Source organism: Ochotona curzoniae, unplaced genomic scaffold (genome assembly GCF_017591425.1).
Source record: "Ochotona curzoniae isolate NIBS_2020 unplaced genomic scaffold, NIBS_Ocur_1.0 scaffold_1037, whole genome shotgun sequence".
Taxonomy (NCBI): Eukaryota; Metazoa; Chordata; class Mammalia; order Lagomorpha; family Ochotonidae; genus Ochotona; species Ochotona curzoniae.
The window spans coordinates 8,710,524-8,736,186 of record NW_024467083.1 but is presented as its reverse complement, the minus strand read 5'-3'; the positions used below and the strand labels follow the sequence as shown (position 1 = coordinate 8,736,186).

Genomic DNA, 25,663 nt, shown 5'->3' with positions numbered 1-25,663 from the left:
ATTTTACCCCTTAGTGTTAATGATAGTCTTCTAACAGTGCAGTTAAAAATAAATTATTTATCTCCTGAGCTCAAATTTCCTTTAGTCTCTGGGGTCAACTAAATAAGGGGAAAGAATCCAAACATTTCTTTATCACTTCAAAGTAACATATATGTAAAATGCCATTAGCTTTGTGTGTATTGAGCAAATCATTTATGCACAAAAATCTGTATGTGTATCTAAATGTTGAAGTTGCATCTATCCTTAAAATTCCTTCCTTTTACTTTTATTTTTACTTAAGCCTTATTTTCAATACAGCTAAATATATATATATATATATGAATATATTAAGCATAAATTCTCCTGTCTGCTGTGTTAATTTTTGCAAGGCTGAAACGTAAAGACTATGTGGGAAATATTGATAAAGATTTTGATATAGTAAGAAAATCTTAACATGCAGGTTGTCATTTACCCCAACTTATCATCTTGTGTTCTAATAGCTGTTACAAAACTCAGAAATGTTAACACTGAACATATCTGACTATGAAATAACTAACATTTAGAGCTTTATAGGTATGGGAGCAAGTAAACATTTCCACAAACTTCTTGGTGTTGAATACAAAAGCATTAGTTACACATTAGTTTAATTTATCCAAAATGAATAAGAACATTCAAAGAGGACGCCAGTGACTTTTGGAAGGCTTCTTTTTAAGACAGTTTTGAAGCTCACATGAAAGATTTATGAAGAAAGGATAGGGATGTCCCATATCTTATTCTGTACAAAATACGTAGCTTTCTGTTGTGTTCCACTGAAGTGGCATGTTTTATTTGACAGATCACTATGACAGCACAAACTCAATACTTCATATTGGAGTTCACTGTTGGTGTTACAGATTCTGTTGGTATGAATAAAAATATAGCAACGTGCATTATCATATCATCTGCCTACTCATCCCTCTTTCTTTTTATAGTCTCCATGGTTTGTCTTTTTACTAAAGTCATGTGCAGATGCTCCATGTCTTACCAAGAAGCTGTGATATGATAAACTTTTCGTAATATGTTCACAATGTCTGACATTAAAAACATACTTAACACACAACTCCCTGACCGTCGGTAGCCTAGCAGCACACTCCCATCTTGGTTGTGTGTTTGCATGACCTGTTCCATAACCCAGCACGGGCAGGGAGGATGGTACTACACACGGCTATCTGGGCAAAGGTCAAAATTCAAAACTTTAGATATGATTTTAGATATGATTTCTACTAAATGTGTATCAGTCTTACATCATTGTAAAGTAAAAAACCATTAAGTCAAACTGTATTCAGTTAGGGGACTTAATAGTTGGAATCACATGTTTATGGCCTTTTCAGATTGAAATGACTATATGTTAGGGAAAGCTCAGATTCCTTCCTGCAACTCAGCTCGTCCTTGAATACATGGTGATAATGCTTGTGGTGGTGGAGGTTATGGTTAAGTACTTAATGCCTGAGGCTGAACTAGATCCTTGTTTGTGTTGTTTGTGGGGTTCTTGCTTGTATAAAACTATCTAACCTTAGTTTTTTTTAAATCCTTTAAAGGACCAGTGATTTGTGAGTGAACACTGGAAATGTGACAATTTTTTGACTCTTTGTAAGAAGCATTAATTTACTCAGGGATGTTTTTCACTTGAGGCTGCAAATTAGGTTTCATTTTTAAATTGACACTAAAGTGTTCTGTCAATCCAAGTAGTTTTCATGACTTTTAGGGTTTATGTACTAATAACGTATAGCTAGTTAAAATATGAAAAACAAATCACTTATGTTCTAATTACTGTGTCCTCCTAAATTTTCTTTGACTTGTTTAAAGCTTTCTAATATGTGAAAGTTAGATCAGAATTATTCTGTTTCTTTACATGGTGGGAAATAAATGTAAGAAGCAATATGGAATGTGTAAGTTCATCATCACCTTGCTTGTTTTTGCAGTATCTATATTCACACCAGCTGCTTTATACTTTGCAGAAACATAACAGAGCTGTATGTCTATTTATGTACTGTATGTGCTTGTTTTTCCTTTTCAAAATCTGGTCTTCCTTGTTCTTTTTGAAACAGAAGCCTGAATGCATACCGTATATCAGAATGTCACTGTATATCAGATTGTAGCATGCATGTATTTTATGAAACTCCTAGAGTTGTGGAGTTGTGGTGCTCATTTATTTAACCTGTCTTCATTCAGTCATATCATCAGAGCCTTAAAATAAATGTGTATGCTTTGACAAATTATCATACTTTAAAATACAACATTTATACATTTTATGTGATACAATTAAATAACGAGTCTGAAATGTGCCCAGCACTGCCGTTACACGGCAGTAAATGGAAGCCAGTATTCTCTAGTTGTCTGTAATCTAATAGCGGATCCTTCTCATTTTCTGCAGGAACGGCAATCAGACCTATCGCTTTGAGAGCAGTGTCTGCCATTGCTCGTGCTTTGCCTGGATTCCCCATTTTGGCCACTGGTGGAATTGACTCGGCTGAAAGTGGTCTTCAGTTTCTCCACAGTGGTGCTTCAGTCCTCCAGGTATTACTTGTGTTTGTCTCTTTAGAAAGTTCTCTCATAAATACAAGGTAAATTATAAGACAGCAAATATATTTATATAAGTTCTCCTGGAAAAAGACAACTTGGGAAGCTAAACAATTTCTCTTGTGTGTTAAGAGCAAGGCAAATGTCCTATGGAGGGTTTACAAACCCTACACCCTTTTCTTTTGCATGTATTCACTTATGTGTTTCCAAGAGAAGTGTCATGAAGTATCAAGAGCCATATTATTGGATAAAAAAGCAAATGTGTGATCAAATCTGGGTAAAAAAGAACAATTTGAAAAAAAGAAAATGTGGCTAAATTAAAGGTAAGGTAGTACACACTATCTTGGCCATAAGACACCCAGGGATTATCAAATTTGATTCTGAAATTACTGGAAAAAGAATTTATTTATATATATAAATGCATATATATATATAAATCTTATATATATATAAAGATCTGTACCACATATTCTTATGGTACAATGCTAAAAGAAATTCTTTCATTGTCTTAGGAGAAGCTTTGAGAGGTACCAAATTGTATGTAATAGCACTCCTATAGATTAAAGACAGGTAATTTAATAATTTTTTGTATGTCTTTATACAAGGCTGCATAGGACGGTCCTAAAATGTTCATCCTTTGTAAGCATAATCAGATATGCAGCTTTTGTGTCTAACCTGGCTCATGGATAATTTTTCTTGGTCCTCTATCCATTTTGTAAAGATTATTGTAAAAGGTAAGGAGATCACAGGCAATCATAATCCATGTTGAAGGATAGAGTGGGCCAAGCAGGAAGGACAGGCAGGGAGAAATGTTTCTACCTGCCATGGATGCCCATGTGAAAGGAGAGAGTGCCCCTCCCCATTGCCAAGCTTCATATGAGCCTGGAAAGGGGAGACGTTGTATGATACTACTCCAGGTCCCTGGTAAGGGGAAGTACATCCTGGGGAAGGGGATTTTTTCATTGGTAGATACATGGACAGTGTCCCGTATAGTAGAAGAGATGTGGCTTCCAAGTCATGTTATAAGCCAGTTGTCTACCTGTCTTACTTCACTCATCACTGAGATTTATGACCCTTAATCTTAAAGGATGGCTGGAGGATGGATTTCATCACATTTTCTGTGCCTACATTTTGCTGATTAGGGGCTGGGACTTGCATATCCCAGATTTGAAAATCTCTTCTTATCTCATCTAGTGGGTCCATCTCACCAACCAGGAATTTGCAGTCAGTGCCAATGGCTCTGTCCCCAGCATTGCCATTGTTAACTCTGGGACGTTTTTGACTTCTGAAAAAAACAAGTTTATCAATTAGCATGAGCAAATTTGGAAACAGACAAATTGTAGATAGAGTGGTCTTTAAGGAGGACATTTTACATTATTTCCCAAGTACTGAGTGATAATAGCTTATCTGTGTGCAGACTTTAAAACCACCCAGCTTGAGCATAAAGACTTTCAATGCCCCTTTCAGTGAAGATGCTACTGTGTAAGTATTACTGTTTAAGTAGAGGCCACAGGTTCTATGTGTATATTCTAAGGCCTGTAAGCTGCCCATAACTGCTTTAGATGGTGTCCACAAACTTCAGTACTTTCTGGAGAAACTGGCCTCAGGTGTAGGTCAAAATACTTGAAGAGATAGTCAGATTTTTAAAATTAGGTACATGTGACCTGCCAATACCTTCCAACATTAAATAAATGATAATAATAATAATAACTCCCTAAGGAGTTCTGTCAATAGCAGTTTCCAGAAAGGATCAAGAGAAGAGGGGTGGGGTGGAGGCGGGAAGCATGTTTGCTTGAAAAATGCAGCAGAATTTTAAGGATGTATCGAGCTTGGTAAATATTTCCAATGAAAGAATCTCAACTAAATTTGAACTGTGGTAATACAACAAGGTGGAGGAATCCACCATGAGGGGAGGGTTTGGGGAGGGGTGGGGGGAATCCCAGTTCCTATAAAACTGTGTCACATAATGCAATGTAATCAATAATAATAATAATAATAAAAGAAAAGGTGTTTCAGGTCTTCAGTTGGTCCCCAAGAGTAGGTGGCCTTAGCTTTTGTGTGCACCTGGGTATGATCCTCTGTCTTGCACGGGAGTCAGCCTAGCAGGTGACCTAGCAAGCAAAGCGAGCCCTAAGGCTGGAACACACACACTCACCCACAGGCTCTTATCCTGAGACTGGATATCCCAATGTGTCTCAGGCCACCACAACATGGCAAGGGCTGTTCTCTGACACCAAAGGCCATCAGCAGGTCTCCTACCCCTACCCGATCTAGTATGTATGCCACAGGGCAGCAACCTGGAGACTCAGGCCTGGCTCAGGAACCCATAGTGAATGCACAATGGGTCCAGTGGCCTGCAAATCAGATAAAATGCTTTATAGGATCACTACACTAAGAAATCTCAGGTAATACTCCATTAGTATGACTATTTTTTTAAAAGATTTATTTATTTTCATTGGAAAGTCAGATATACAGAGAGGAGGAGAGACAGAGAGGAAGATCTTCCATCCCATGATTCACTCTTCAAGTGAGTGCAACGGCCGATGCTATGCCGATCCAAAGCCAGGATCCAGGAACTTCTTCCGGGTCTCCCACACGAGTGTAGGGTCCCAAGGCTTTGGGCCATCCTTGACTGCTCTCCCAGGCCACAAGCAGGGAGCTGTATGGGAAGTGGAGCTGCTGGGATTAGAACCAGAGCCCATATGGGATCGCGGCGTGTTCAAGGAAAGGATCTTAGCCACTAGGCCATGCCACAGGGCCCCATTAGTATGACTTTTACTACCAATCCTTAATGATAACTGAAAATCTGAAAGATTAGCCCCTTTTATTTTCTGTGGCTGAAAACATAGAATGCAAATATGCTAACTTGCCTATCATAATTAATATAATATGTTTAGGTAGAAATCTTACATTTCAAAATGCTAATGGAGTTAGAATTCTACTTCTTAGAGGATGGAGTAGATGCAGTTTTCCTAGTTTTCTTAGTGCTTCCCACTAAAGACACTAAAACTCCCTAGACACTCGTAGGAAACTACTATTATATGAAAGGTAGAGGGGAATTTCAAAGCTCAAAGAGAACATCCCAGTATTTTGTTACCTCAATTTTTGTTTTGTTTTTGCTTCATATTTCCCATACTTTAAGCTAAGAAGCCCAATAGTCCAGAAGCAGCCGTAGGTTTAGACTAAAACAGTCTGCTCTCTCTGGCCAAAGAACCAGAAAAGGAACATCCTAACAAAACAAAACTCTTATCTCATAAGTGCTCTGCTGTAACCAAAAACCACAGATCAAAACAATATAGCCACACACATCTGTACAGGAAAGACAAGTGAAGTCTTACGCATAAAACCTTACCAGGTTACCTCCTATTCCCACTGAGCAATGATGAGGCCCTCTCGTTGGACTGCCACTCCTACTCCCTCCATCTCCCACCTCGGTTGTGTTAGAGGTCTGCTGCAGACTTAGACCTTTTGTCACAACCTGTAGCTGAAAAGTCCTCTTCCAGACTCTTCTCTGTGATGTCAGTGAAGGCCAAGCACAGAGCACTCCCAAAGCGTTCTTGTGTCTGGCATCGTTTGAATCATCAGCAGAGACTTAGTGGAGAGCCAACATTCTCTACTCTTTCCCAACAGTAACATGGATCCATGCCCTTTGTGTGTCAAAGCCAAGTAAGGAAACTGTACTTTTATTTGGGAGTGTGGAGATAGTGTCCTGTCCTTCCTTCCTGCTTTTAGGTCAGTGTCAAAGAAAGGCCACTCAAAGATGGTTCAAACAAAACCAACAGTCTCTTTCTATAATATCTAAAATGTCAAGATTTCAGTTGAAAACCATGTGTCACTAGATGACAAATAGTAAACCAATATGACAAATTGAAAACCAATAGTCACAAGATGGCAAACTTAATGTTTAAAAAAAATCAATAACTGCCAACACCAAGATGACAAAGAAATTAAGATTATTAGCAAATATTTTGAAATTGCCTCTGCAAAATGGCATAAACAAGCAATTAGAAACATATTTGAAACCAAACAGTCTCAATATAAAAATAGAAGATAAAATAAGATGGAAATTATAAGGTTGAAACATGCAGTAATGGAAATTCAAAACTCAATGTTCCCAACAGTAGAATCAAGAGAACAGAAAAAGGTACCAATCAATAAGTAGATGGAGCAGTAGAAATTTACCAATCTGAGTATAAGAGAGGAAAGAAAGATTCAGAAAAAGGATAAACAAAGCCTCAGGGAAGTGTGTTTCTACAACAAATATCTAGCATTTCTGAGAGTCCCAGAGGAGAGGAGATGGGTATGAAAATGAAATGATAACAGAATGTTTTTCAAGTTTTGCAGGAGATATACTATATAAAGAAGCTAAAGGAACCACGAACAGAATAATGCCAAAACGCATTATAGTCAAACTTCTGAAAACTAAGACCAGTAAATTGAAAACAGCTAGAGAGAAATGAAATATTATTTATGGTGCAAAAATAATCCTAATGATGTGATTTTTTACATCAGAAGTCTTAAGGACTTATATTTTCCATTGCTGAAAGAGAAGGTCTGTCACCTTAGTATCCTGTTCCTTCAAAAATGGAGAGGAAATCACAATATTCAAGACATTGGTATGACTTACATTTATATTTGTGGATACATGCAGTGGCATGCATGTGCAGACAAAATGAGATTATGAGTGGGTTCCCAATGCACTACAGTTGAAGCCAGACATGTGATCCTGGGAAAGACACATATGGAAGTCTACTCTACTCAGTGCTGGCAGCGCTGGCAATAGCTGCTAGAGTATTCCCACTGCCTACTCAAGAGTGAGATCATTTCATACTTTCTTGACTGACATCAACTCAGGAATGAAGGATGAAAGTCTAGCTACAATCATATGACCTGTTCTGGGTACAGCCTTTAGGTTCATAGCCACTAAACCTGGTACTGCTGTCCCTGGACATGTTTGTCTCTACCTCCTCCAAGATAGTAGGTGAGAATATCAATGCAACAGGTGTTTCAGATCTACTCAGTTCACATGTTCAGGCTACAATGTACTTCTTGCAGTTAGTTTCAAAGAAGACACATGACCATATAGATAAATGAGCCCGCAGAAGTGTCTGGAGTGTAGCTGCATGCTCACTGTGTGAACTCTCCATGCAAATACCACAAGTCTTCAGAATGTGTATGGAAAACACACGTTACAGAAAAAACTAGAATGAACATCAGGAAATATTAACACCAAAAAAAAATTATATATATATATATATAATTTTTCCTACAAACTTTCACAACTTCTATGCAATCCCTTCCTATTGTGAAATAAGGAAATTACTTACTCAAAGTTCCAAGCTCCTCAGATGATTCCAAACTGTATTTGAAAATTCAAAGGCTGTCGTATCCTGCACATCAGTGGACACAGGGACAAACTCAAAAGCCAGACGGGGTAGTTTCAGGAGGAATCTTTTGATGCCTCTCTTTTTGTGTACTCTGTTTTGTTTCCTGTTTCTTTTCTGTGGCATCTTGGTTTTGTTCTTCTGAATTTCTTGCTAGCACATGGCTAATCATGACTCTGGGGCCCACCTCACGTAGTGATCTTTTAGCTGTTAATCACTACATGAAGTGTGTCATTAAATTAGTATCTGCTAGTTCAGATGCCCCAGGTCCCCACCTTCAGCCATTGTTTACCCTTTGTGTTGACCATTTGTTATGTAGTAGAATTATACTAAATATTCATTGAATTCATCTGTTATTTGAATATGCATTAACTGCACTTTTTCACCAGAATTGTGAAGAACATTAAAAATGGTATAGAAAGCCTTGCCACTTCAGATCTTGCTAGAAACAGCCCATAGCTTTCCAGCTATGCAAAATACTGCCACCACAATGATTTTATTTCAAAGATAAGGTTCTGGGGCTCACACTGTGGCACAGGATGTTGGGCTCCAATCTGCATCACACCTGAATGCCAGCTAAAGACCCAGAAGCTCCACTTCTTAACCAGCTCGCTGCTGTTGAGCCTTGTCAAGATGCCTCCTGGATTTGGCCTCCTGGATTTGGCCTCGTTCAGATCCAGCCTTACAGACGTTTGAAGATCTTTGTCTCTGATGTTTCCCTCCCTCTCCCTCTTTAACTCTGCCTCTCAAACTAATAAAAATAAATTTTTAGATTTTTAAATATAAAGTTCTGCACGTAGACTTTTACTAGCACAAAATTACAGATTGCTTATTAAGCCTACCATTAACTTAAGTCAGAGTTTTACTCAACCAGGAAATATTATTAACCAATCTTAGCTAAAGTATTTGAGCTAAAATAAGTATCAAGATAACTTAGAGTGATCATAAGCCAAAAAACACTTAAATTTATAATTTTGGCTCAGCATTTCAGTTGGGTGGAGAATGTGAAATATTTCTATGTCTTTTCTATTGTAATGGAATTTCACCCTGTTCCATGCTGTAATTCCAGGTTATTCTAACCTTTCATTTTCTGTACTTCTGGGTTGCTGAATATTATTAGAAAAATTCAAGTAACTCTGCCAATTGGGTTTCCTCCAATTTCATAATGCTTAATGTCAGCTCGGCCTTGCATACAAGTCAACATCTTTTTTATTCACTTTTTTTTGAAATTTAAACAAACTTCCAATCAAATTTTCTCTGGCAGTCAGTGCAAATCTTTTTCATACATCTCAAAATACTTAACTTCTCTATTGTCATCCTCCCACTTCTCTGAGGCTGTCAATTCAGTGACTTTTTGTTGCCTAATTCAGTACCCTTTTCTGGTTCTAGTTTTATGAAATCTACATTTCTTATAAATTCTACTCAATAATTAAGTATATACTAACAGAACACATACTTGGATATTATAAGAGACAGTTGATCAAACAAATGAAGTTTATTTACATATCTAAATGATGGTGCTGATACACAAAAATGGAAATAGACATACTGGATATTTGTAATGTAGGGTGCAGACATTTGGAGCTGTGGATAGGTCACTGTTTGAAGTGTTGGCATCCCATATTCATGTGTCTGGTTTGAGTGTAGGTTACTCGGCTATCCAAAGAGGCAGCAGGTTCAAGTACTTGGGTCCCTGGCACTGATGTGGAAGACCCTGACTCAGAGCCAGGTTCCTACATTCTGAGAATGAATCAGAGGACAGAACTTCTCACTTCACCTCAGTATCTCTTTTTCTGCCCTCTGATTTTCAAATACAAAGAAAACTTACACATTTTGTAGGAAAATGTAAATATTTTGATACCAGCTTTTCAAACATACAGGTCACATACATAGCTTATGTAGCTAGGTGAGCTCATTAGTGAAATGAACATTTATACTGAAAATAATAATTTGAAAATTCATCACTAATAATATTTTTAAATTAGTAACAATGGGCTTTTAATAAATTGAATAATTATGTTGGAGTATGCTTTCATTATTACTGAGCACACCAGAAATATATTCACTCATTCATTCATTCATTATTCAGTAAATATTTTTGAGACTATTGTGTGCATGTCGCTGTTGTAGTAATTTGTAATAATTCTGTGATCAGAAATGGCTCAGCTGGGACATAGCCTAGTGCCAATATGTGATGCCAGTGTTGCAGATGGCCACTTACCAGCCACACTAACATACCAGCCCCAAATATATTCATAAATAAATATTTTTTTAAGTTCTGTTGTTAAATGACATCAGGTCCTTGGTTATTTCTGTATGCTGATTTTGTATCTTTTAGCTACATGTCTATCAATTCTGGTTGTTTTTTGATAGAAGTTTTGGCATTGACTAGACAAGATTCTGTCGTTTACGAAAGGAGACCATGAAATTTCTTCCTTCTGATGCTTTCTCTGTCTCTCTTTCTCTCTGTTTTAATAAAACTATTCTGGAGTGGACTTCTAATCCTATGTTTAACAGAAGTGAAAAGAATGGATACCTTTGTCTCGTACATTATCTAAAGGAAAAGGTTAGAAGTTTTCTCCATGAAATTCAATCTCAACTGTGTGTGGTGATATGCCACCCTTATTCTATTAAGGCACATTCCTTCTGCATCTAATTTACTGAAAGTTTTTAATCATGAAGTAGACTGAAATTTTTCCACATGCTTTTTCTGTATCTGCTAATATGAGCAATGGTCCTGTGGGTTTTGGCCTTCATGCAGTTGATGTGATTTATCGCATTGTCCGTTTCAAAGGGTGAGCTACCCTTGCATTCAAGGTATAAAGTTTGCTTGTTCAAAATGAATGATCTTTTGGATGTGATGTTCTCAGTTTACCATGAATGTGTTGAGGATGTTTATATCTATGTTTTAAAATATTTATTTATTTTTATTTCAACCTCAAAGAGTTATAGAGAGAGAAAGAGGGAGAAAGAGGGAGAGAAACAGAGAGAGAGAGAGAGAGAGAGAGATCTCATCCACTTTATCACTATCCAACTAGGCACAAGAGCTGAACCCAGACCAGTCTGAAGCTAGGAGCAGGAGCTTATTCTCAGATTCCCATGTTGGGGCAGGGATCAAGGCCTGACACATTCTTCCATTTCTTTCCCAGGCGATTAACAGGGGGCTGGAATAGGAGTAAATTAGCAGGGACATGAACCAGAACCCAAATGCTATGCAGAGCCACAGGCTGATGGTTAGCTTGCTACACTATAACAGCCAGCTCCTTTTGTATCTAATTTTTAAATATTTTGCTTTATTATTGTTATTATTATCATCATCATTTTATGATACAGTCTCATAAGCCCTGGGATTTCCTTTACCTACTCCCCAAGTTTCCCCCTCTCCCCCCCAGAGTTCACCTATATCATTAATACAGTATACTTCTTCATACACAGTCATATGTCCATCATTGCAGGCATGGACTGTGGCAGAGAGTCCAGCATCCTATTGTCAAGATATAGTTAACAGTTTCACTGGGAGTCCACCTTTGATCTGGAAGTAGAGAGGCATATTGCATTGTGTCCTCACATCTGGATATGATAGTCTCCATGACACAGCTTAATGAAACATCACAATACAAAATCAACAACAGGAAGAAAAATAGAAATTTATAATGCTATGGAGTTAAATAACATGGTTCTGGATACAATAGTCACCACCACACAATTACTATGCATTTCCTTAAGTGAAAAGCCACAAAAAATCAACAGGAAGAAAAAGAAATTAAAAACACCATGAAGTTGAATAACATGCTATTGAATGACTCATGTGTCACTGAAGAAATGAAAAAGAAAATCAAGAATCTTCTTGAAAAAAATGATGTTGCTATAAAACCGGTAGGGTCAGTGCAGAATTTAAGGAGAAAGAACGTGTTTTGAAGAGATAAAACTAAAAACAAAATAAAAATCCATGAGTTATAGCTTCTTTTTCATTGATGAGTTTAATCCATTTTAGCAACGAGCTGCTAATTGATCTAGTCTTCTGTCATTTTACTGGGATGTTCTTCACATTTGCCTTTGGTTTTGGTGGGTGCTATTCCTCTTCTCAGTTAAGAGAACATCTCTAAATATGCTTTGTAGGGCAGGTTTGGAAGAGAGATATTCTTTGAACTTTTCTTTACTGCGGCAGAATTTTATTTCATTTTCAAAGACAAAGGAAAGCTTTGTTCAGTATGTTATCCTGAGCCAACAATTTTTTGCTTTTAGACTCTGGAATATGTTGCTCCGTTCTCCTCTGGCCTGTAGAGTTTTCTGTGAGAGATCTCCTGTGAATTTAATTGGCATTCTTTTATATGTCAACTGATTTTTTCAAGTGCACATTTAAGGATCTTTTCCTTATGTTTGACTGAAGAGAGCTTGATGATGATGTGTCTTGGTGAAGATCGCTTTTAAGATTGCTCCTTTGCACGGGAGTCTTTAGTCATATTCATTGTACCTCTCTGTCGTCTTTTGCTCTTGGTCATTGTACTTCTGGTTATCAGATTCTTCTCCTTGGTCCAGGATTCTAAGCTCTATCACCCACAGGTCTATAGTTCGATTTGACTTACTGCAGTTAGTACATGGCTCTCTCTTTGCACTCACTTGTGCCATTCCCTCCTGCAAGTTCCAGGTCTGAGTTCTTGTGTTAGATTTCCATCATGGTCTCCATAGCCCCATCTCCTGCCTCACCACTCTCCACCTCCTGTAATTCTGTACTGAGGCTGCACCGTTATCTGTACAACCTTTCTTCTACTTTCTCTTGGAGCAGTTCCAAGATTAGGGAGACATCAGGTGTCCTATATAGCTAGGCTGCTGGTGGTGCTGATCTTGCTGGAACCTTTTGGCTGTTAGGTTTGAGGGTGGCATGGGCCTATTTTGACTCTCACTATGCCAAAATCAATATTATTTTCCCTAAGAGACCAGTGCAATGCATTGAGGTCATTGAATTCTCTCCCAGCTCCGCACATGCGCAGCTCACTGTTTTCTCTGCTGTCTGAAAGCCTTTGCCACGGTGTATAAAATGGGACCTGATGTGCCACTACTAGAGTTCTTGATCTCCTGGACTTCAAGTCTGAGGACCACCCAGATATAGCATGGGTGGAACTTGTAGGATGCCACATTGTTGCAGTTCGATGAGCCAGAAATGAGTTCACTCCCAGCTCAGTGCATGTGCAGTCCTCTACCATCATAGCCTTTGTCTCCCTGCACAAAATGTTGCCAGATATGATTCTAGGCGGTGGACTAGATTTTGAAATCCACCCTGTTCCCGCGCCGCCCGTCTGGGACCTTCTGTTATGTCTCTATTCCTGGTCAAATTGAAGACCATCATGACAGGCAGTTCTTTGAGTTCACCTCCTGCACTCCCAGTGAACACCGCTTTCCACTTTGTTGCTGAACTGCCAGTGCAGTTCAGATCGTTGTTCAGCATTCAGCCACCACTTTGTGTCCACTGCTTTCCTGTGTCTGTCAGTCTTGAGGTGCCGCTCTGCTGTCTTTCTGTCCTCTCCTATTTCCTGGAATGCGCTCTCTCTGCTTCACCATGGCTAATGTTTCTCCGTCTGTTTAATTGTGTCCTTACCCTATTCAATCATCTGGACTCTCCCCCGGATCTCTTTTTAATGCATATAGTCCTTTAATTTTCTTTCTTTTGTATGTTATTGCCTGAATTCTTATTGTATCAAGGAAGTGTTTAGTTTGTTAAAAACAAAAAAACAAACAAACAAAAAAAAAACAGTTTCACGGTATTTCCTCTGCAAGTGTTTGGAGAAGTTTGGACTGATATTAGTTAACTGTAAATATTAGGTAGAATTCCTCAATGATTATGTCAGGTCCTGGGCTTTTGTTTGGCAGAAGAATTTCTTCTTATTATTGAGCCTGTCTTGCTGCTTTTTATTTGTTTGTTCATATCTTGTATTTCTTTAGGACTCAGTCTTGATAGATTAGATTTTTCTAGGAATTAATGTATTTCATTTAGGTTACCTCACTTTGGTACGTAATTTCTCATAGTAGTCTTTTATGCTGCTTCGTATTTCTGAAGTAAATTGTAAGTCTGATTTTTCATTACTGTTTTTTAAATCTGTTTTTTCTTTCTAATCACCTCTGTTAAATATTTCTCAATATTGTTTATCTTTTCTCAAACCAATTCTTATTTTCACGGGCACACTTGATCTTAGCCTAAAGGCTGAGAAGCAATTCACTGGTATATCGTACTGATGTTTTAATTTCCTTTCACTGTATTTCTGCTTGAGACTTTATTGTTGCCTTAAAATACCAATGTGCAACTTCTTTGTTCTTTTTTGTTTTGAGTTTTTTGAGATAAATCCTTTCATTAGAGAAATAGAAAAGGCAAATTTCTAAACATCATTTGCAACCACAAAAGACTTTGGAAATTTGATAAAATTTTTTTGTGGGGGAGAAGATGAAGATGTCACAATTCCTGCTTTTAAGTTATATTTCAAAGATATGTTAGTCAAAACCATATGGTGCTAGCATAAAAATGGAAAGCAATGAACAAAAGAGCCCAAAAAATGAACGCAAAGCATATATATCAGCAAATTATTTACATTTGCTCCACTAAGCAATCATAATGAAAGGATAATCTTTCAAATAAATAATGTTAGGAAAACTGTATATTAATCTGAAAAAGAAAGGACTTGTATCCTTACCTTACCAAATATACAAAAGTCAGGCCAATATCAATCACCTGAAACCATAAAACTCTTAGGTGAAAATACAGAGAAAAAGATCCTAGACCTTGAACTTGGCAATGATTTTTTGGATAGCACATTAAAACCATAAGCAGGAAAAGCAAAAATAATCAAATGGGACATCCTCAAAAAAAAAAAAAAAAAACCCTGCACAGCAAAGAAAAAAAAAAAACTAAACATAATGAAAAATGTAGCTATTGAGTAAAAAATATATTTGCAGAATATTTAAGGGATTATTATTATTATTATCATTATTAAAGGAGGAGGAGAGACAGAGAAGAAGATCTTCCATCTGATGGTTCACTCCCCAAGTGACCACAATGGCTGGAGTGAGCCAATCCGAAGGCAGGAGCCAGGAGCATTTCTGGGTCTCCAACATGGGTGCAGGGTCCCAAGGATTTAGGCCATCCTCCATTGCTGTCCCATGCCACAAGCAGGGAGTTGGATGGGAAGCAGGACTACTGGGACTAGAACCGGCACCCATATAGGATTCCTGCGCATTGAAGGTGAGGACGTTTAACCACTACGCTATCGCGCCGGGCCCTTAAGGGATTATTAATGTCCAAATATATGTGAAGGTCACACAATTAAGCAGCACAGGAAAAAGAAAAAGAAACTGAACAAGCAATCCAATTTGCAAATGGGCCAAGAAGCTATTTCTTTAAAAACACTGCATATAAATGTACAACAGACTTACGAAAATGCATATAGGAATGTCCAACTTGTCAATCATCAGCAAAATGCAAATGACAGACTCACAAGACCTTAGGTCATTCTTACTGGTGTGGCTGTTATCAAACTGGTAAGTGTTGGCAAGGATACAGGGAAATGTAATCCATATATAGTATTGGTAAAAGTTTAAATTTATGTAGGTAAAATGGAAAACAATATGAAGGGTCAGCAAAAATTAAAAATATAGCTATCATATGTCCCAGGATCCCTCTTCAGAAATTTTAGAAAATCGCTGGTGTATTAATTTGTAACATGACCTATGCCTCTACTGAAATTGTATGGATGTTTAAAAACAAAAATCCATCTGGTTTGTCATGTTTTGTTACTGATATTAATCATGAAGCACAACAGATAGAAGAAATGTAATGAGCATTTGCTGTGAAGAGTAATGTTCACAAGGTGGTCGTTCACCGGCCTCAAATCCCAAATCAATTTAAATCAATGCAGCTGATCTGATGGAGCCGGTTCGTGATCAGTGAGATTTTTAATGTGATCAGGGAGTAGATTACCTTATTAAAATGAGGAAAAGAAGTAGTGTAGTTAGCCTGATGACACCATTTCCACACAAATGCACATGCATTACAAAGATTCTCACTTGGTCGTGTAAGGTACATGGATACTTCCATGATCCAGCTTTATTGAGGGATGTTTTTAGGGGATTAATAATTTATGTACCATATTCTGTATTTGAGGAAGTTTAAGTAGAAAAGAGTTATTCAATCATTTCTTTTTCTGCTATTATTACCATTCCTTTAAAATTACAGATAACATTTAAAATTAGGGTATTTGCAGTTGACATTTTTCAAAAATTATTGAGACAACTTCCGAACCTTTGTACATAACTAGTTGAAATAGACATATTATTCTTTCCAGTATGCACCTTTTTGTTTTCTAGCTTAAATGAGTGTTTAATGTGAATTTTTAAGAACAGTCTGAAAGTGGGCATTTAAAAAATATAAACTCAGTGTTTTTACCATAATGGATATTGTAAATATGCTCTTAGTATCTGTTCAATGAAGCTCTAATTACTGTGCTAATTATTACATTATTTTAAATTGCATTAATGGAAGGTTATTTTCAAGAGGTTTTAATTTTTAAAAAGCATCTTGATTCTAGTGCAACAAATGTTGTTATAAGCAAAGGAAAGAAATTAAATGGAAGCCTGTTAGACCCTCAGATGATAACATACTCTCCACTTGATGGAATAATTGCATTTGGATTCAAAAGAAATTAATTGAAAGCAAGTCTAATTTTTGAAAGTTTACTATAGAAAAAAAAATACTACCATAGTAAGGTGACCACATTATCTTAGAAATAACCATGAGTTGTCAACATTTTTTAAGATATAAGTCAGGAAATTTCTGGTTTTATAGAAAATAGATTCTGGGACAACTTTCTTTATTATTCAAATCCTTTATCATTGGTTTCTTTTTTGCCCCAATTTTGTGCAGAGATGTGGTTTATTAATATCTTGATTTATATATCAAAGAGTCTTTATGTTTGATCAAAGTTATAAATTATTGTTTCCTAACTTTTTTTTGCTTCTCTCCCTGACTTATGATTATTTTCTTTGTTCTAATGGATCCAAAACAGATTTCGATTTTTCGGGGCTACTTTCAAAGTAGTCCATTTGATTTTTATACATATTTGCATTTTGGACAGATTTATCTTAGTATTAATAGCCAACTGAACTTCACACCTCATTGTCCTCCCACCACCAACACCTATGTTTGTACAGACGTCATTATGGTTAGCATCTTGTTGGGCACCAGCCCTACTGTGTGTTCACAACAAATTAGAACTTCTGGGAAGATCTGTCATCAGAGCAGATGTGCTGCTCAGGATTTTATTCCCCTTTGCCATTTTTTTTCCACTTATATATTCCGTATTTTCTTTGGAGTTATGGTTTAGTAGATTTTGTCACTTTGCTTTCTGATCATCTTCTAGAAATAGAAAATGTGAGAATTTATTTGTTCATCATGTGAATTTTATTCAGAGTGTATCTAAAGCCTTGAGGGAGTAGAAAAGGGAAAAGGAAGGAAAGTAGTGAGTATTGGACTACAGATTGCCAGTAACATTGCTAAGTTCTGAGAACTGCATTCTGTTGCTTATTGTCAATATAAAATCAAGCCAAAATTGTTCTGTCTATGCTTCTTTAGCAATGCTAAAACATGCATTTTCTGGTTTTGATTTTTGTTTGTTTTAATAGAGAAACAGAGTTCTCATTTTTTGCTTTGTGCTTCCAAACGCTCATGGATTCAATCCAGGACTCCTACAGTGGTGGTAGAAGCCCTGTTTTTTGTTTCTTTGTTTGAATCATCCTTATTGCCTTCCAGAGTCAGCACTGACAGGAACCTGCAGTCTGGAGCAGAACTAACTGTAGGACCCAAACATTCTGATGTAGGATGCAGGCATCCTAGCCCATCAGTTATATGTATAAACTTCATGAAAATTGGTCAAGGAAATCGCTCTCTGTATAGTTCTACATTTCGTGTTATTTCTGATTCACAATTGAAAGAGAAACCAGGCTTGGTCTAGATCATGTCTAGAGCAGGAGCAGGAGCAAGCACGGCATTAAAATGAAATCTAGTGATCAGTTCAACCAAATGGGATTATTATCAGTTAGAGCTTTGAGACAAATTGAAGAAATCTGGATGCTGTGTGAAGTATTCCATAAAGAAGTGTGTAACTATTCACGATACTGGATTTTTGTATCTTTCCTTCTCACAGAGATTGAAAATAAATACCTTTAAAGAAACTACTTACTTATATATAAAAAGTTTATCTGGTAAACGCACAAAAATCACATGATGAATATTCTCCAGGTAAAGTGCTTATAAGAAACTCTGCAAGGTTTTATTGTAGATTGCACAACAGATATGGATGGAGAATGAAATGAATTTTTTTTATCTTAGTAAAACAATTCATTTGAAAGCTCACCCTCTCAAAATATGTTTCTGTGTTTCATATATAGCATTTGTATTATCAAAGTTAGTTTAGCAGGTTTTTAAAAGGGTTTTCAGACAGAGACACAATTTTTTTTATAGATTTTAATTATGAATTAGAAGTTGTCTCACTGTGGGAAATTAAAAATAGAGCCAATTAAAAAAAAATTCCAGTTGAAACAAACCTGCTTTATTCAAAAGCAATGAAAGTACACTCGCAAACATACACACACAGTAAGGTAAAGATTACTTCTCAGCAGCCCGCATGATTTAATTGTAGATCAATAGTGTGTAGTTAATGCATTACTAGAGGAACATTAATTTACAATTATTGCAGGTGATCTGATCCTCTGTTCTGTCCATTGACACAAGTGACCTTTTGATGAAAGAGAGTCTGTGGTCATTATTTTAAGTAGAGGAGCAGAAAGGCAAAATGATAAGTCACTTTCACTCATACATGCTTATCCCACATAAATGAGGACTTCAGTATTGTAGTCCCAAAGAGTTCCATATTACAGTGTAATGGACATGAGCACAGGCATATCTGTTTGTCTACAAGGTGGATGTAATTCACACTGTGTGATGGTAGGCAGAAATGATTCTACATTACTTTGCAGATGCCATGAACCAAATATAAACTCAAGTAGACCTTTCAGAGATCTCCACTATTAGGAAACAGAGGTAGATTCTAAAACCACTGAGTATGTGTCAATAAGTTCTTCCTTATGAAAACACAAATAGACTGAGTGTCTCAGCACATTTAAAATCTTGAAATAAAGTGGCATTCAGCTCCATGGAGCATGTACTCTGCTCAATGTGCACAAGGCCTCATCTGGCATTTCTGGAGTCTGCTGCACAGACAGTGATGGCAATCCAGAACTGCTGAGTAGGAATAGGAAGCCTCCAAGGATAACACCCCCATGATTGCCCTGACACAAAGGAAATGGCATGCGATTGCTGGGGTTGTTATCCTAGCTTTGTTGCTCGTCAGCTTAGATTATGATGACCATGTTAGATGTATAGATTTTCTACACTTGTCTTGTTATTTGTAAAACAGAAATGATAAGAACATGTACTACATAGGATACTTGTGAGGATTGTTGTAACATACATATAAAGCATGTCAGTGACTGATGCAAACCAGGTGTGCCATAGATATTAGATATAAACCACCATTACCATTACTATCGTCATCACCATCAATATGATATTATCAAGATCTGCCACTTTAGAACCTTTAGGTAAGGCATGCATCAACACGAAGTTTCTAAGTATAGAGCCCTCTTATTTAGCTTTTGACCAACATGTGTCTTATTCAAGTGGATAGAAAGAAGACCGTTGAGGAAAGTAACACGTGTTAATTCTTTATGAAAAACCTATAGTTGCAAGGGTAATATTGCCTGAAAATGAGACAGAGAAAAATGAGGCTTGAATACAAGGTGATGCATTACTGAGTTAGCCACTGCTTCATGAGATGTGAAAGAAAGAAAAGAAGGAAGGAGGGATGGAAGGAAGGAAGGAAGGAAGGAAGGAAGGAAGGAAGGAAGGAAGGAAGGAAGGAAGGAAGGAAGGAAGGAAGGAAGGAAGAAATGAATAGACAGCCAGTTGTCCATATGGGAATCTCTAGGTTGAGTAGCTCAAGTCAATCCTTCACAAATAAAATGGAGAGGGAATTATCTGCCCTTGATTTCTGCCTTCTCTTGCCCATTGGTTGAAGATCATCATTCTGTGTAGCTAACACCTTCATCCTTCAGGGTTTTATTTCCTGTGCCATGGCCCACGGTGGCACTTGCTTAAGTATACTAATAATCTTTTCTACACTCGGCTATCAAGCTCTCAGTTGAATATTAATAGTAACAAATAAGTTCTTACTTAAAAAAGATTAAACTTAATCCTGGATCAGTTACAAATAGTTGAACATTCTATCCACGTGACTGTGAGTGATAACATATGTCAATGCAAGTGATAGGCATTTTTAGCAATATTTTTTACCATATCATATCCTATATAATTTTACTCCCAGATTGAGCTGCAAGTGGCTAGAATCAGAATGACCTCAAGTAAAATTTGGCTTTATGTTGGGGAATTCACTTGGAAAGCCCAAAAAACACTAGAATTAAGAAATCAGGGGGCCCAGCACAATAGTGTAGTGGTTAAAGTCCTCGCCTTGAATGCACCAAGATCTCATATGGGCTCTGGTTCTAATCCCAGTAGTCCTACTTCCCATCCAGTTTCCTGCTTGTTGCCTGAGACAGCAGTAGATGATGGCCCAAGGCCTTGGAACCTTGCACCCATGTGGGAGACTCAGAAGAACTCCTGGCTCCTGGCTTCGGATTGGCTCAGCTCCAGCTGTAGCAGCCACTTGGGGAGTAAATCATTGGACGGAAGATCTCTCTCTCCTCCTCTCTGTATATCCGCCTTTCCAATTAATATAAATAAATCTTTAAAAAAAATTAAGACAGCTGTGATCTAGGCATGAAGAAATGGACATTGCTTATAGATGGAAATACATGGGAAATACTCTAAAAATCAGTTAGTTGTATATGTTAAAATCTAGTTATCATGCATGAAAAGCAGCTTCTGAAGTTATTCATTTGAAAGACATTTAAAGAAAATATAGATTTGTTTTTTTCTGGAAGTATGTAACAAGTCGGCATGTTGATGACTTGAGAAGGGATAATATTGTTCTTTTTGGTTTTATGTGTTGATTCACTGAAGGCAAGCATCACTGACCCACTAATCATATACACAGTTGAACAAAAAGGAAAGAAGACAAGGAAGCAGATGGAATAAATAAAAGGGGAACGAATGTGGTTATGGTCCCAAAACTGATAGTTGAAAAAGAAATGTTTGTTTTCTCTTTAGGGATAGATCAATTTTGATAAGTAAACTAAATCAGTGTTTAAATTAATCTAAGTTAATGTATGACTGAAGCTGTCTGTTAATCTGGCCATTTAGAAGTCCTATTAATTGTCATAGTACATGATTTTTAGAGTACTTGCAATTCTAGTGCCTGACTACTGTGAAAACTGTCTAACCATATCCAAGTAAATCACATCAAAGAAGGAAGTGGTGAGTAAGGCAACATGAAGAGCTCCCCAAGACCTGGTTGTAATTCACAAACAGGATAAGCCTAGAAAACACTTTATTCCAGTGAGAGGTTGGGAGGTTGTTGGAGAACTGTCAAAAATGCATTCTTCCATATTAATAGCTCATCTTCTCCAAATATTTAGGAAATATTCTTTACTATATTTAAGTATAAATGTTTTTCACACATTTCATAATTTTATGAATCAAGGGTGTTTTGAATACTCTGGAACCAGATTCTCCTGGCTTGTAACATGAATATTTCTTGTTTATCACCTCTCTTATCGTATATCCTGTTCCTGCCTGACATAGAGGAAAGAAGAATGATACTTGCAGCTGATGTTTGTTGTTTAAGGTGATGGATCTGAGGCAGGAGGACCTAAAACTTTCAGGAATTAAAATGTAAACATACAAACAGATGCTTTCATTATCCTCAACTAGATTACTCTCTATGACCAAGGAAGTTAATGTATAAGGATCAAAATATCAAACCTGTTTCCTATAATTGACCTAATCCCATAGTGATAGACATGTCATATTATAACAATTAGCATATTTCCTCATTTAGAAAATGATGGTATTTCAGCTGTCATACTTTAAAAGCATGAGCCATAATCTCATTATCATCTCCCTAAATCAGTGTCTACATCATGGATATTAATTCCACCTATGACACCAGAGGCAACAATGTAGTGTATGAGGGCAATGACATTTTCCTGATTCATCATTGGACCTGAGAAACTTGATGCAACGGAAGTCATTTTAACCAGTGGTGAATTCACTACGTTCATACATACAACACACTGAGCTCACCTTCTCTTGCACAATTGAATTGAGAAAGTGATGCATGTTTATTGGGCACAACTTCGTTAAGAAGCAAAACAGACAGAAGTGATTTAAGCACAGATTTTTTTTTTTTTTAGATTTTTTTAAATTGAAAAGCCAGTTATACAGAGAGGAGCAGAGACAAAAAGGAAGAACTTCTGTCCGCTGATTCACTCCCCAAAGGCCAGATTTGTGCCAATCCGAAGCCAGGAGCCCAGAGCCTCTTCTGGGTCTCCCATGTGGATGCAGGATTCCAAGATTTTGGACCATCCTCAACTGCTTTCCAAAGCCACAAGCAAGGACCTGGATGGGAACTGTGGCCACCAGAATTAGGACTGGAATCCAGGCGCAAGCAAGTCAGGGACTTTAGCTGTTAGGCTACTGCACCCTAGCAGAATTTTTTTTAAAGTATTCTATTGCATGTTGGAGCATGGTGTCATAGCTGATAATTAAAGGAATAATTAAACAAATAATTTCTTAAAATAAAAATATTGGTCCTAATCCCAGTAGAAAATTGGATTGACCTTGCTATTAGTTGATACACATCCCAAAAGCTTAGAGAGAGATCAGGCACAGAATAAAGCAGGAACATTTTCTTTAGCTTCTCCTGACTGTTTTTAAGATCTGTCATGTTTAGCAGTAGATACCTCATCAAGGACTATCAGTAGGGGCACCAAAGACTGTATATATCCCTACTGCCAAGGGGATCACGGGGAATTGGAGTGCCCTCATAGGTCGAGAACTCTGAGGTCAACCATTCCCTATTGGATCTCCCACATGGGATGGAAGAAACCCAGAACCCTCGTCACAGGGTCTAATGACGTCGGAACAACAGCCAGAAGCCCTGCATGGTCCTTAGAGACAGAAGAATAGTAAACTTCCTTCTGGACTCAGGAAAGGAACTTTCTCTTAGTTCCAACTTTGGCTACCCATCCACTCTTGCAATGACCATTTTGGTTGTTCCGGAGTCCCCCAAATTAGGTCAGATAGACACACAGAGACCAATAAGGAAAGCTTAGAGCAGACAAGAAAAGTTCAGCTTGGACTCTCATATATCTCACTAGGTAGGACACAAAGATCAGTTACTCCTCACTAAGGTATTGTAGATTTCTCTGCATGCTCCTCCTAAAACTGTTCTGCTCCTCAATAGTTAACATTAGGTTTGTAAGTTATAAGCTAATTTGGACTATCCTAAAATTCACAAAGTTCAGTAAAATCATGCTTGAATACTATAAGCTGCTAAATATAAATATGAAGGAAAAAAGACACAATCAGCTGTATAGTACCTTATAGCCATTTTAAGATTTATAACAGATTTATAGCACTTGGTTATGTATCAACTAAAATTGAGATGTCAAGGAAGTAGTTACAGGATGTGGTTAGGAACTTGCATTTTCTAACACACTAGTCACTCAGCAGAATGCCAGTTAACTTCATGATGCTGTAAATGTCCATGCTTCTTCCTGTTGTTGAACTTGTTTTGTGGCTTTTCATTGGAGGGGATGATATTCTGCCAGCTCTACTTTCAGATCAAGGATCGTCTCCCAATGAAACTGTTGAATTTATCTGGACAATAAGATGCTGGACTGTCTGCATGGTCCATGCCCACAATGAGGGAATCATGACTGGTTATGAGCTAGACTGCTGTAATAATATGGAGGAAATCAATATGGGGGCGAGTTTGGGAAGGGGTTGGGTGAATCCCAGAGTCTATGGATCTGCGTCATAAAATGAAATAATAATAATAATAATAGATCTTTCATGTTTATTGCAGCTGGAATCAAGATTGTGATATATGAATACTTTATATGTGTCTATATGTGAAATTTTTTTCACTTTTTTGAAAACCACATTTTTTTTTAACACTGCACACATTGGTCTTGATATTGAATTCAGTCATTGTTAAATTATATCCTTGTAGAATTCTGAATTATACATTCTCCCACTATTATTAAAGATGACTACCAGGAGAAAAAAATTAAATGACAACTGCTGTAAAGATTCAGGTATTCAGACAGGAAACACAAGATAAGCAAAAATCCATACATGAGTCTGACTGTGACAAATAGTGCTTCCAATATCAAAAAGAATGCTAAAGAAGAAGGGCTGCTTCTTTGCATGCTAGAAAGACATTGATATACTGAAAGAATGGCTAAGTGATGCTGCATGGAATTTACTGTTTAAATGGTGTAATTAGTGAAACAGACTCTTAATGCAGTATAAGTTGAAAGGAAAGTATACTTAATCGTAGATTGATCTGAATTTTATATTACAATGCATTTGTAGAATTTGTATTATTATAGGGTGAGAAAAATGCTCTTGACACACCATGGTAGAGAATTTTGTTATTGAGTGATACTACTGCATGATCTTTATTTTGCATCATTTGATCACTTAGTAAACAAATCATATACCAGGCACAGATCATTATGTGCTAAGCCCTGAGTGCACAGTGATGAACAAAATAAATATAGTCCTTGAATGCTAGTGAATGAAAACCCAGATAGTATATGTATCTATTTTAGGGACCAAAATAGATGATATGATATTTTAATTGATCTGATCCTTCTAAAAATCCTGTAACATATTTACATTCATATATAGTTATATAATACACAGATTGTCTCCAACATGCACCTATTATTTTTGTCTGTGTGAAAATCAGTGCATACCACTTCAAATTTCAGGGCTAGATATGCCGCATGAAACTGTCTCATGATTCTGGAGGGAGGCAGCAAGCCGGAGGTCCCAGTCAGCAATGTTAATTGGAGAGAGCCGCCAACAGCCCACAGTATTCTGAGTTGCTGAGCCATAGTCTGTGGTCAGGTTGATTCACTGCATTTTTTTTACTTGGTATACTTTCAACTAATGAAGATTTGCCCTCATTCTAAGGAGCACAAGTTTATAAGCAATATTCACATAATGGAACTTGAAAAAGTTATCGGAAAATGGAATTGAAAAATAAATTAATTTTGTAGCAAAAACCTCCAAAAGCCAATCAACTTTGTTTTACGTCATGTGTATTTTCTGTGGTCTTTTGAAGACTGCATTAATGCATGATTTTATTAATTATTTGTATTATTATTTTCATTTGATGATACAGATGATACAGTTCTATAGCCAAACCCACCCTCCCACACACACTGAGTTCTTCCAAATCATTATGACATCATAGTTCTTCATAAACAGTCATGAGTCCATCATTGCAGGCACAGACAATGGAAGAGAGTCCGGCATCTCATTATCCACACACAACCAAGAGTTTCACTGGGAGACCATCCTCGACCCAGAAGTAAAGATGCACACTGCACCATGTCAGTTTGTACTACACAGTCACTATAAATCTCCCCCAAGAGAAAGGCCAAAACAAAACAACAGGAAGAAAAACAGAAATTTACAATGCCATGAGTTAAATAACATGCCACTA

At 37.1% G+C, this 25,663-nt stretch overlaps 1 protein-coding gene across 1 annotated transcript in view; it reads left to right on the top strand.

The window, feature by feature from the left end:
* The window catches only part of DPYD (dihydropyrimidine dehydrogenase), an 808,753-nt gene that overhangs the window by 659,920 nt on the left and 123,170 nt on the right, over positions 1-25,663 (top strand). The window contains exon 19 of the mRNA XM_040999080.1: positions 2,393-2,535. Coding sequence (XP_040855014.1) covers positions 2,393-2,535 — 143 coding nt within the window. The remainder of the gene's footprint in view (positions 1-2,392; positions 2,536-25,663) is intronic.